Source organism: Tachysurus fulvidraco, chromosome 13, assembly GCF_022655615.1.
Source record: "Tachysurus fulvidraco isolate hzauxx_2018 chromosome 13, HZAU_PFXX_2.0, whole genome shotgun sequence".
Classification (NCBI taxonomy): Eukaryota; Metazoa; Chordata; class Actinopteri; order Siluriformes; family Bagridae; genus Tachysurus; species Tachysurus fulvidraco.
Window position 1 is genome coordinate 12612012 of NC_062530.1, and position 14236 is coordinate 12626247.

The 14236-nt window shown below is 39.5% G+C and overlaps 1 protein-coding gene across 1 annotated transcript in view; it reads right to left on the reverse strand.

The window, feature by feature from the left end:
• Nucleotides 1–14236, reverse strand: part of reln (reelin) — a 447239-nt gene that overhangs the window by 204489 nt on the left and 228514 nt on the right. Inside the window, exons 19-22 of the mRNA XM_047822245.1 lie at nucleotides 11904–12065; nucleotides 11434–11670; nucleotides 8552–8744; nucleotides 6639–6751 (exon numbers count right to left, since the gene is read on the reverse strand). Coding sequence (XP_047678201.1) covers nucleotides 6639–6751; nucleotides 8552–8744; nucleotides 11434–11670; nucleotides 11904–12065 — 705 coding nt within the window. The remainder of the gene's footprint in view (nucleotides 1–6638; nucleotides 6752–8551; nucleotides 8745–11433; nucleotides 11671–11903; nucleotides 12066–14236) is intronic.

Consider the following 14236-nt stretch of genomic DNA (forward strand, 5'->3'; position numbering starts at 1 on the left):
ATAAGCAACTTGAGTGGGCTAATTCTAAATATGAAAATCCCCCCAAATGCCCAAGAACAAAAAAGGAAAAACTGCCAATACATTGCATCTGTTCTTGCCTCATACTAAATCACTAGGAAGACTAGATGCATTAAAGGCTGAAAATGAGGAGACTAGACTAGATGATGGGATAATCTCTAAAAGAGATTACCAGGCTAGTAAAATACTCTGGAAAGACGTTCAGGATGCAGAATGACATTACACTCTCTAGAACTAACATTAGCTTAGTTCATGCATAGAAACATTTGGATGAATCAATGGTTGCCTGTCAATTTCTGATTAAAAATGCCAAAACTGAGACAAGCACCAGAAATACATCTGTATGTGTATTTATTCAGTGGTTTAGGCTGCCTCTTTACTTTTCCCACACATACCTCTCCTTAACTCAGATGTACCCCTGGTGACCCAGTCATTGCGATGAATGCCTTTCACCATGCATGACAAGTTCACCACCTAACTACAGGGCATGCTAGCTGCAGACCTCATTGAGCCCATTAATGCTTCCCCTTGGGTCTCAAATCTTGTGATTGTGCAAAAAATGTTCTGGGGCATACGTCTTTGTTTTGACCTTCAGGGGCTTAGCAAGGCTGTGGTTCCAGACAAATACCCATAGCCAACTATTGAGGAACTCACACTGCTCTTCTCTGGCTCTTAAGTGTTCAGAAAGCTGGACTTAAGCAAGGTTAACCCTGCACGAGGACAGCAGAAACCTGACTGCTTTCGTGACTCATATGGCGTTGTTTCGTTTTAAGAGAATTCCTTTCGGCTTAAGTTCAGCACCTAGTTGCTTTCAGAAAATCATGGCTTCTGTCACAGGTACAACTGTGTACATAGATGATATTGTAGTACATGGAAAGGACATGGCCACGCATGAGATGTGTTTCTGCTCTTTCTAGAAACAATCTGACATTGAACACAGAAAAATGCTTGTTTGCCATCCCAGCATTAGACTTTGTTGGGTTTTGGGTGTCCAGCTCATGTATCACACCATTGCAGTCCAACCTAGAGGCTATTCTCAACCTTCCAGTGCCAACCTCAGCTGTTCAGCTTGCATTATTCCTTGGTATGACTGCTTACTATCTCAGGTTCCTGCCTCAGTATTCTCAGCTACTAAAGAAAAACACCCCCTGAGCTTGGACAGCAAGTTGTGAACAGTCTAGTCAAAGACTCAAACACCTTCTCATGTCACCACCAATTCTAGCTCATTTCGATCACAGTTGTGTTCTATTGTTCTATTATGTTCTATTGTTGTCACTAGAGTTCTTAGAGTAAACTAGCATTCACAAAAAGCTCTATTTTAATATTTTTTTTTAAACAGTGATGTATGCGTGTCATTAAATGTGTGTTTGCCTGACACTTTGCATTTTCGGAACGATTATTCAAGACATTTAAAACTTTTAGTAACAATCTTGACATCACTCCAAATGATGTCAGTTTTAAATCTGCTTTGATTAACAAATGTGACCCACTCATTTTGCTGTGTCAATATTTGTAACCCATCTCTCTGAATATAATGACATCATTGGTAAAATGGAACAGTAATGCTAACTCAACGAGACCCCATCCTGTGTCAGTAGTAAGTGTTAGAAAGCTCAATAAGAATAGAGCCCACCAGGTTTCCTGGAAAAAAGAGGACTAAACTGCTTGCATGTTATTTTTCACCAAGCCACTCAGCAAATTTGGCACAGTTAGAAAAATATGATGCATTTTGTGCAGGTTGTGCACCATCACAAATTTGAAATTAGTGATGAAGTCATGGTAAAAAAAAATGCCAACATGATGGCCCATGGTCTAATCACTGGGTGATTAAAGATTCAGTTCATGGTCTAATCACTGGGTGATTAGAGATTCAGTTCACAAGCTCTGCCACAAAACTAAAAATGGAAAACCTGGTAAGAGATGGTTCCACAGATCAATTACCATCATAAAAAATCTGATGGCAATAATAAGGGCAATCATATGTGTTTGTAATGTTTTCTGTTTGTGTTTTTGAAAAAAAAAAAAAAAAATTCATATAAATTCATTATGTTTTCAAGTGTTTTTCAGATATAATCAAAAAGAATTAAAGATGTGGGGATGGACTAGGATGGCAGCTCTCTTGACAGCATTAAAGATACAAGAGTGCCCAATGCAATTCCAAAGTGCTAATCAACCACCTGCAATGGATCCATGTTCCAGTTTTGGTGAACCTTACAGCATGGTCTCCAAATGAACAGTGCCCCAGAGAGAGTGGACAGGAATGTGTAAAGTCTTCTTGACAACAGAATTCCTGAGGTGTCATGGTGCATTTGCAACCAATTCATCCAGGGATATCCTTAGAGCACAACTTCAAGTATGGACAATTTGGGAATATTACAGAGGAATGTGTTATACGAAAGGAAACACCTACCCACATTTATCAGTACAATCTGTAGAATGGCAATGACTGGACACAGAATGCTTTGACATACCTACATTTGGTTTTATTTGCGAGCATGATGCCTCAGAAATACAACTATTGTGTGGAAAACCCCACACTAACTATGAGGCTTGTGAAATGAACCAAATGCATGTACACAATAATTTTACAAGAGTAATAGTTTCAAAGAGTAGAAAATGTCACCACAACTTTTGGTCACTTTTCTATTTTTGTTAATGATAAACAGACAAATCCAAGATGGTGCGTGGCAGTAGCATGCAGCGGCCACTCTGGATTCAATATGGTGTATTTACGGTATTTTAGGTTGTATTTCTGCTTTTTAGCCCAACTACTGCTTGTACATGGACACCAGAGACAGCGGTGTTCATGTATACAACCACCAGGAGCTAATAAAGTACAGAAATCGTGCAACAACCAACCTGCACAATGATGTACTGGATAGGCTTCATGACCCTGGCTTGCTGCAGAGACCAGGCCTCCAGTCCTTGGTGTCGCCTGATACCGGAGACAACGGGAGGGGATGCCGAAAGCGGTGCGCGAGGAAGTGGAAGCGCGGTAAGCGGGCGAATGTCGTGCTAGGCTAAAAACAAACCCTAGCCGTCCGGCTCTCCCGTCCATTCTACTAGCCAATGTTTGCTCCCTGGACAATAAACTGGACTACATCCGACTCAAACGATCTACACTGAGAGAGATTAGAAACTGCTGCGTATTTGTTTTCACAGAGACGTGGCTCAGCGACAGAGTTCCGGATGCTTCCATTCAGCTGGACGGGCTAACTTCATTTAGAGCCAACAGAAATGCAGCTCTGTGCAGTAAGACGCACGGTGGTGGTGTGTGTGTTTATATCAACATGGAATGGTGCAAGAACTCTGTGCTTACTTCTACTTACTGCTCATCATCAGTGGAGTTTGTGACTGTTAGATGCAGGCCATTTTATTTACCAGGGGGATTTACTAATTATTAGTAAACTGTTAGTAAACTGTTAGACTGTTAGATGCAGGCCATTTTATTTACCAGGGGGATTTACTTTACTACAGGGCGGCCCTAAGAACAGCAAGGGCCAAACTGTCCTGAGCCATCAAAGAGGAAAAGCATGCACACGCCCAGACAATCCATAGCCACTTCCAAGAGAGCGGGGACACCCAGCACATGTGGCAGGGCATACAGGCGATCTCAGACGGCTTCACCTGCTTGTGATAGAGACGCCTCCCTCCCAGATGTGATGAACAACTTCTACACTTGGTTTGAGGTGCAGAACAACGTAGTGGCAAGGAAGACTATCCCTCCCCCTGACGACCGGATACTCTGTCTATCCACGGCCGATGTGAGGAGAACTCTATGCAGAGTTAGCCAGATAGCATTCCTGGCAGGGTGCTAAGGGAATGTGCAGATCAGCTAGTGGATGTGTTTACTGACATCTTCAACATTTTCCTGAGCAGCAACGTTGTTCCTAAATGCCTCAAAACTACCACCATTGTTCCTGTCCCAAAGAAGTCTACAGTGTCCTGCCTCAATGACTATCGTCCCATTGCACTCAAACCCATAGTTATGAAGTGCTTCGAGAAGCTTGTCATGAGGCACATCAAGACCCAGCTACCACCCTCACTGGACCCCTACAGTTAGTGAATCGTCCAAACTGCTCCAGAAGACGATGCCATTGCCACAGCCCTCCACTTAGCCCTCACCCAGCTGACACATGTACGAATGCTGTTCATAGACTTTAGTTCAGCATTCAATAAAATCATCCCTCAACTTCCTGACTGGGAGACCTCAGTCAGTCTGGATCGGGAACAGCATTTCCAGCACCACCACACTGAACACTGGAGCCCCTCAGGGCTGCATGCTCAGTCCACTGCTGTTCACCTTGCTGACTCATGACTGTGCAGTAATGCACAGATCATATCATATTATCATGTTCGCCGACGACACGACTGTGGTGGTTCTCATCAACAAGAACGATGAGTCAGCATACAGGGAGGAGGTGCAACAAATAACTGCCTGGTGTAGAGCCAACAACCTTTCTCTGAATGTAGATAAAACTAAAGAGATGGCTGTGGACTTCAGGAGAGCACAGAGTGACCACTCTAGAGATCGTCAAGAGCACCAAATTTCTTGGTGTTCACCTAGTGGAGAACCTCACCTGGTCACTCAACACCAGCGCCATCACCAAGAAAGCCCAGCAGCATCTCTACTTCCTTCGAAGGCTGAGAAAGGCACATCTCCCTCCCCTCCATCCGGACCATGTTCTACAGAGGGACCATTGAGGGCATCCTGAGCAGCTGCATCACTGTCTGGTTTGGGAACTGTACGATCTCGGATCGCAAAACCCTGCAGCGGATAGTGAGGACAGTGGAGAAGATCATTGGGGTCTCTCTTCCCTCTATCATGGACACTTACACCACACGCTGCATCCACAAAGCCAACAGCATTGTGGATGACCCCACACACCACTCACACACACTCGTCACCCTCCTGCCATCTGGAAAAAGGTACCGAAGCATTCGGGCTGTCATGACCAGACTGTGTAACAGTTTCTTCCCACAAGCAATCAGACTTCTCAATAACTGAACTGAACTGTACTAAACACAACATACACACACATCATCTGTATGGACTGCACAGACCCACACAAAACAAAGCTCAACAACGTCTGGAAGGAAAAGACAAGGTCTAAACAAATGCGTAATGGTGACTCTGTTATTGCCTATTCTGATCTGATTTAATATATAGAACTGCTGTTGTGTATACATCTTTCTTATTTGTTGTCAGTGCATTATGTGCATTATGTGCATTATGTTATGCTACTGTATATATGTTCCATATTGAGATGTCAGATTGCAGATAATTCATGATCAATGTTAAATGTTTCTGTTGGCTGTGATGGAATATTTTACATAAAAAACATTTTTAAGAAGAAAACCTGTGATAAGTTTGCCTCATGGAATGGAGCTATAACCAGTGTTCATAATGTGAGGTTTCGATGACGGGTAAGATTTTCTGAGGGCCGAAGGAGGACAAACTAGACTAGGCTTCACGGTCACTGGGCACCTGCCCAAGGCGGGAGTTGTAATCTGTGTAAAGGAAGTGATGTGGTGCTTCATGGCCAAATGGGGCACTGTATTTAATGAAAGATTGTATGCACCCAGATTCCACTCCAAGATACATGTCAGAAAGTGTTCATGCCAAAAAGGTATCATAAGGTGTAATATGTTAAAAACACTAAATGAATAACCTTGATTAAATTGTTAGTATGGGAGTTGCAGCAGGACATTAAGGACCGTCAATAAACAAACGGTATAAGTGAGCATGGTTACCCTTTATAGCAACCATTTGAGTGATAACACCTGTAACAATACCCAGCCATGGTGTATTTGACCATGATTAATGGGGACCATGGGGGACACAACAGATCCTTTAAGTCCTGTAAATTGTGAGGTGGGGCCTTCATAGATCGTGTTTGTTCAGCACATCCCTCAGATGTTCGACTTGAATTGTTGGCAGCATGGGCACCCTAAATGGTCTGCGGCTATGCAGAACCAAATACAATAAACTTCTTCGTCAATCTGAGCTTCAGTAGCTCGTCAGTTGGATCAGACCACATGGGCCAGCCTTTGTTCAACATGTGCATCAGTGAGCCCTGGCCTCCCATGACACTGTTGCTGGTTCACCATTGTTGAACTTTTGATAGATACTGACCACTGCAGACTGGGAATATTCCAAAAGAGCCGCAGTTTTGAAAAGCACTGACCCAGTTGTCTAGTTATCACAATTCGGAACTTGTCAAACCACCATTGTTCCTGCTTTTAACACATCAACGTTGAAGACAAAATGTTGACTTGCTTCCTAATATATCACACCCAATAGCAGGTGCCATAATAAAGAGATAATCAGTTTTTCACTTCACTAACAGGTGAAGTGAATAACACTGATTATCTCTTTATTGTGGCACCTGGGATATATTAGGAAGCAAGTCAACATTCATATATACAGTATATATGGTATATTTATGGCGTATATACATTTTTAATTTATATGTACAATAATAATAAATCTAAATATTAAATAAGAAAATAACTAATAAAAATAATACATAAATAAATGTGTAATATTCCTGAGGATTGAAATAATAATGGCAATATAATATTGACATAATTAATTAAACATACTTGCATATACTTACCATGTTTTTTGATGTAGAGGAATGGTAATCCTTTTCCAATTAATGAACTCAGAAGGATGGTAGACACTAGGTGCAGTAAACTCAGGACAACTAGGCATTCCTGGAAGACATACCTGTGAGATACACATTAAAATAAATAACTTACCCTTAACTAATCATAATTAAGTATAGTATACAGGATTTTTTGTAAATGAATAACAACAGTGTAACATGTTGTAGTATTTTATTATTAGATAATTGATAACTGTAGATTTATATATGCACAAATATCTAATTAATTAGCAAGTCCAAATTTGGGTGTCAAGAAAGTACCACTATTACATCTGATTTTATTAGATTGATAAATTAATATGTAGTGCATTTATGTGGTTTGCTTTGTTGTTTAAATTAGGAGTGTATAAGGGTAGTTGACGTGACATGGCTTTTTCACTGTCACAGAAGATAAAACATAATTTATTTCACATTTTCATAATTTAGAATACTGTAAATGGTTAAACATTTTCTTGTTTTATATGAATTTGTTGTTTTAATACCCAAGTTATTGTTAGTTTTTTAGAACTTTGAGCCAAATCTCAAAATTGTCCTATGGTGTGACAGTAGACAACATTATTTCATAAATATTACATTTTATAAATAAAGAAAATAATGTTTAAAAATCTTAATGAACACCCCTGGCATAATTGTGCAAGTGTCTATTTCACTAAGTGGCCATCACTTTTCATATACATACATTTCTAAAAGTGTAGGAATTTCATAAAGTTTGTCACAGAAAAAAATGTCCTTTGGTGTTATGCAAAAACCTAATTTTAATTTGGGCAATATCATGGACAACTACATTTAATTGAAAGACCCCACTCAAGGTTATGTGACTGAAGACCCCTATGAAGGCCATGAGAAGTGCACATGGTAAGTATTTCTCTCAGAATTGTTTAAATATTTAACTATGTTTTAAGACCACTGAAGTTGTTAAGTTTTTTTGTCCTTTGGTGTGACACCATTCATCTATTCATGGTGAAAATGATTCTAATTAGTACTTTCATGTAAAATAAATATCACTTTAAGAAAATAATGTTTTAATAATGTGAACAATTCTGTCTCAAGTATTTATTTTATGTTATTTAATATAATTTCTTAGTACTTTTTAAATGTCACACCATAGGACACATTTACAGTATTGTTGAGTGAAAAAGTGAAAAAAATATGTGAAGTCATTGACAAAATGAGTGACCAGTACTATTTTCTGAAACTGCAGTTTTCATACTCCACAAATATATGTATTTTTTCTTAAAATGTTATGCTTTCCAAAAAAGTACTTTTTCAACTACCCATACATACAATTTGTTTATTTGAATTCCAATACCTTTACCTATTTTTAGCAGAATTGCTCACACACAAGTTTCAAGTTTCACAGATGCACAACAAGATTAAGGTTTGAACTTCCAGATTATTGATCCTTGGTTTTGAACTTTGTACGTTTAGGGTTAATTTCCTTTCAAATGGTAAACCTCCACCCCAGCCTCAAGTTTCTATTATTAGTTGTATGGATGTTGAATGGACATTGAACATTACTCTAGACATACACCAGGTAATACACCAAAGGTCAGTGACTAAGTAAGGAGGATAACTCTAAAGAATCAAGATTAATGAAAGTCACACTTTGGTGTATGGCCACATCTTTTTTTTTTATCTATTCAACATGCATTTATCTATTCAACATGCATTTAACAAACAATATAAATTCTGATTACAGCCGAATTAAACTGTAACTAATTTTGAGTTTCACAGAAACAGAGATGAATATTGTTTATTTTTTTTGTTTTTAAAAATATTATATTAACAAAATTTCTTAAATTTAGATTAATTATATCCATGCTTTTTATGTGTGAGTTTTGGTTAAAGACCATTTGTCTCACCTCTCTAACTAGGTGCCAGGTTAAACCGTGATTGGTAGAGAACTCCAGTCGGACCTGTGTGTCAATATGAGGGGAAGGATCGCGACCACAGCCCATTATCAGGGAGAACTGTAATGTGTAGGAGGCGCCAATCTGCATGGATTGAGTCTCCACATAGCGAATACTGGAGCCAAGAGTAGTTTCCCCAGAGAAACTGTGGAGGTTTGAGCATAAGAGACTATTTAGAATATAAGTATTATGTATTTCACATACATACATACATACATACATACATACATACATACATAATAAACATATATAAGTATAAAGAATCACAGGCTGTTATAGTGACCTGCTCATTCATGTAATTTTTAAATCAGACATTCTTGGAGTAGAAGAGCAGAAAATTGAGACAAGTCAAGAGCTTCAGTAATTGTTCACATCAAATATTAGAATGGTTGTTTTGAGTATTGCATATAGTGTTCCACAGTTCTATGGGTGGAAACAGGAGAATAGTTAGACTAGTTAGTTGTGAAATACATACATACATAAATACATGCATACATACATACAGCAAACTTTTTTTTTGCAGAAAATAAGTCCCAAATTTGCAAGGAACCTTCACCATGCCACACTGTTGCTTGCAGACACTCATTAATGCACCACTCTTTAGCCCTTTGTCAAACTACAGTACTTGCCTCCTGTGACAGCAAAAAAAACATTTTAAACTTTTGAGTCATGAGTTCAAAGCACCTGTTGCCATTTTTCTGCAGCACACTTCTTATGTTTTCATGCACACTCAACTTGCTTAGCCTTGTTTCCATGTTGGAGGTATGGCTTTGTGGGTGCAATTCATCCATGAAGACCACTTCTGGCCAGACTTCTACAGACAGCAGTTTGACATACATGGGTCAGACTGGTTTGATGCCACTGCTGGACATCTTTTGAAGTTGAAAGGAAGTAACCAAGGTGTGTCTTTCATCTGCTGCATTAAGTTTACTTGGCTGACCACTGCACCTATGGCCCTCAACATTGCTCATTTCTTTGTGTTTCTTAAAAATAGCTTGGCCACCATATCATGAAACAGCAGTCTTCTTTGACATTTTTGCCTAGGAGAGACCTTGCTGATGCAGTAAATGTACCTTGTGTCTTGTTGCTGTGCTAACCCTTACCATGTTGTATGACCTGTGATATAAAACCTTCTTCCACAACCTCACCTTAGAAGCAGTTCGGCAGTTTCTCACATAGTTATAAGCCTCCTACATACCTGTTTCTAAAAACCCACAAGACTTAATGTTATGAAGATGCTCTGAAGTAATAATCTATATAGTATAGAGCCTTCTGCCTCTTTTGAATTTCATCTCCATTACATTTAACAGCTGCCTTGAAATGTCCTGGATCTGGTGATCTGTTGACATGACATCCATCACACTCCACACTACCTATCATCACCTGGTATCCTTCATTCTGCCTATTCTGCCTAAAGCCAACTTCCAACATTTCTCTCTAGCCTTTTGAAACCTCCACTTTATCCTATTTTCTGTAACTTTCTGCACTCTTTTGTCTCTTCCTGACATTTTCCAGAGAAATTTTCCTTAACTCATTGTCCTTCTTCCTTGGCTGTCAAATTTGTTGTGCAGCATTTGGAGAGAATTGAGATCAGCAGAAAGTGCAAGAAAACACTACTTGAGATATTGCCTCTTACTATGTGCTCCTGTCCACTTTCTCCTTGGACAGGATTTCTGCTGACTACAAGGCCTTCTACAAGTAAATGTAAAATATCCTTGTAAGCTCCAAACATCTCACATCTTAGCCACCCTAGGATTACAACCAGTGACAAATTTCACAGATACTGCCCTTTTTTCTGTCACTGAGAAACTGCATACCACTATCTCAGCTAACTGTCACCTATCCTCATCCTGCTCAATCTTTTGGCAGCATTTGACATCGTCAATGAGACTCTTGTGTTCAACCGTAGCAAATTGGGAATTTGTGGAGCAGCATGGTAATGGTTTGCTTTCTAAATGGAAGGCAGTTCATACCAGGTAACAGGGAGGGGATCAAGATCTGCTCCACACAGGCTCTCTACTGTTGTCCTTTGAGGCTCAGTACTCAGTTTCTGCCTTTTAATGGGTTCTCTTATCAGTGCTATGCTGATGATACTTAACTTGTCTACTGTTCAGATTTCAGCATGTCTGGCAGACATATGATAATGGATAACAGCTCATCACCTGAAACTCGATCCCTACAAAATTGAACTCTATCATCCCAGGTGATTTATCCACAAGTCAGGATCTTCTGATCTTTTTGGACTACTTACTGATCTTCCTTTTGGCCACTTCTCACAACCTTGGAATAAACATGGATAAACAAGTATCTTTTACCTCTCACATTGCTAATTTGACACTCTGATGTTGGTTTCTCCTTTACAAAATCAGAAGAATTTGACCATTTTAAACCACATAGGATGCTTATGGGCTTTTTAAGTCTATTGTCATTTTCAGACTGGGCTGTTGCAACTCTCTGCTGGCAGGTTTACCTCTGAATGCATTTCAACCACTGCAATTAAATGCAAATGCAACTGCAGCTTTCAACCTTTCAAATTTCCCATACAACACCCCATTGCAATGCTCTCTCCACAGCTCCATAGATAGATAGATAGATAGATAGATAGATAGATAGATAGATAGATAGATAGATAGATAGATAGATAGCAATATTTTATCTCTGTATTATTTAACCTCCCTACAGAGTTATCCAAGTGAACCATTATTGATGTATCAATTGGTAGGCTCTGATAGAGTCTTCAAACCACTTCTGTTTATCACTCTGGATTTAACAGTTAATGTAGTAAATCTTGTATGTGTGAATGTGTGCATGCATGTCTGCATTTGCTATTGTACCAGAGAGTCCAATCATGCTTGCAGTAGGGCTGCACACGTCCCAAGTAGAACCCCAGATTTTGTGTGACATCCAACACATTGCTGAAGTCCAGACTGATGGTGTTAAAGAGCACCGATGTCATGCTGATCTCATCTAGTGCCCAAACATCCTGCCCACTGCCTGAGTGGTGTGGCTGCCACCAGCGGAACTGTACCCCAAACTTCTGTGCACCAGGTGGGAGCTCTACTGACACAATCCTAACAGAGACAAGGTGCTATCCATTTATTCATCATAACAGTTTCTATGTAGCTTGGACTCAATTTTACTGAAAACCAAATGCAGACCAAAACACACAAAACATATTTTAGTACAGTCATGGAGAGTACAGAATAAAAAAACTGTCATAAACAGACTTGCTACATTCAGATTATGAACTGTAGCTAAAAATTAGAGCTAAAATACAAGATTCTAATAAGAACGATTTGGATACCTGGGCTCATGAAAGCCTTCATAAGAGTAATGTTGCAGTAGGCTCCAGGTGATGCCATTATCAAATGAATAATGGAGCAACAATCCCTCCCCTGGCTGATCTGGTGGAGGACAGGAACTTAAGATGCTACGGCTGCCCAGCCTCAGAGTAAATTGCAGGTACCTGTAATAAAGAAAGGGTTCTGAGAAAGGAAAAAAAAATCTGACTCTCACAATTTTGAATATGTCTGGATTTTGCTACTGTGGCAGTCATTGAAATGTTTGGATGGAGGTTGTAATTGAAGAGAGATAGATGTGGGCAAGCCTGATAAAGAGGTGACCTCTAATTTCATCAATTTGCCTGTCTATGACCATTGTCTTTGTCTTCCAGTAAGATAAGCACAAGCCCATGTCTCCAAAGCCTGGTATAGCATGCACATTTAAGCTATGCTAATCAAAATGTACCAGCCCTATTGGACTTGCACCTTCACCTCATGCACCACCCTGCTGTGGATCACAGCCATGAACAATCAGCAGATCAGCAATCGCTCACCAAAGCAACCCTATAGCCTTCAAATGGACTCCAAGACTATTACACTCCCAATAATTAACCCTCTACTTGATATGATCCCCTACAGACCTCGTCATCATTGGTTTCAGCTGTCTGATTAATTTGCTGATTTCCTTAGAAAGTCCCAGGGCTCAAGTGATCATTCATATTCCCAAAGAATATAAGATGCTCAAGAAGTTGTTTAAGAGATGGCCACTTGACTACCACCACACTGACCGTGGGACTGTTCAATCAAGCTCCTCACCCAATACAGCACCGCCTTGAGGCAAAGTGTATACCCCGTCAATCTCAGAGTGTTTCAGAGAGGGTTTATTCACCCGTCAACAGCTCCAGTGGGTGCCAGCTTCTTCTTTGTAGAAAATAAGAATAAGGTATAAGGCTGTGAATGCGTATGTACATGTGACATTTTAGTTTTTTATTTTTAATCAATTTGCAAAGATTTCAAACAAGCTTCTGTCATTATAGGGTTTGTAGAATGTTTAGGAAAATAATGAGTTTAATCAATTTTGTAATAAGGCTGTAAAAATGTTGAAAAAAATTAAGCGCTATGAATACTTTCCAGATGCACTGAACCTAATACCAGTGATAAGGCCACTGGCAGCTGTGGAGGCATGGTCAAGCACCAGTCTGTGAATGAAGAGCAGAGCTAGAGAAAGTAAGTTGTAAGGATATATACCTGTGTGGGGTTGCTAAAGGATAAAACGTGGAGAGATGTACACCATAGGAAAAAAAGAAAAGTTGGAAAAGTTCTGCTGGCAAATCATCTACATTGTTTTTCAACAGCAATTTATCTTTCAGGAATTAATTTCTGTATGTCACTCTGGGAAATAGCATCTGCATGATGCAATGGACAAAAAAATCAATTCAATTAAATTTATTTGTATAGCGCTTTTAACAATTTTCCATTGTTTCAAAGCAGCTTTGCAGAAGTATGGAAACAGAAGAGAGAGAAAAGAAAAGAAATATATAATAATAATAATAATAATAAGAAGAAGAAGAACAAGAAGAAAAAGAAAAAAAATAAGAATAAAAATAAATAAGTGATTATATACAATTAAAGTTTAAAATTAATTTAAAAAAGATTAACTTAATTTAAATTACAATACATCTATCTCTATCCCTAATGAGCAAGCCGGAGTTGACGGCGGCAAGGAAAAACTCCGAGATGATAAAAGGAAGGAACCTTGAGAGGAACCAGGCTCAGAAGGGAACCCATCCTCATTTGGGTGACACTGTACAGTAAATAGTATAAATGTAAATAATGTCATTTCTACAACAAGTCTATAATAGTGCAGCCAAGAGCTCCTGAGGAACTAATGGGTCATCGTAAACTCTGAGTTCAGCACAGACCTAATTGTTGATAAAGACCAGGCCATACAGCTGACTGACACAACATTGGTTCAAAAGAAGGCACGACAGTCTCTGTGTGGCAATCCCATGCGACACTGGCTGACCATGCAGATCAATCCCTGGCAAGGTGATAACCAGGTTTACGGGACTCTAGCCAGTGGTAGAACATCAGGATTGATGAAATCGCTCCAAAAGAAGAGAAGATCAGGCTAGGAAGTCGGAACACTGGCAGCTCCAGAGTGGCATGTATAGCTCGACATAGAGAGAGAAAAATTGTTAGGTATGACTGTGTTCAAGTTATGGACAATGTAAATTATGTACAAAGTGCAGACAGGGACGACGGCAAGACTAGCTATGACAGCATAACTAAATGGCTAGAGCCAGAAGGTGATGCAGACATGAGGGCTGTCTGGGATGTAAAGCATCCCACCACT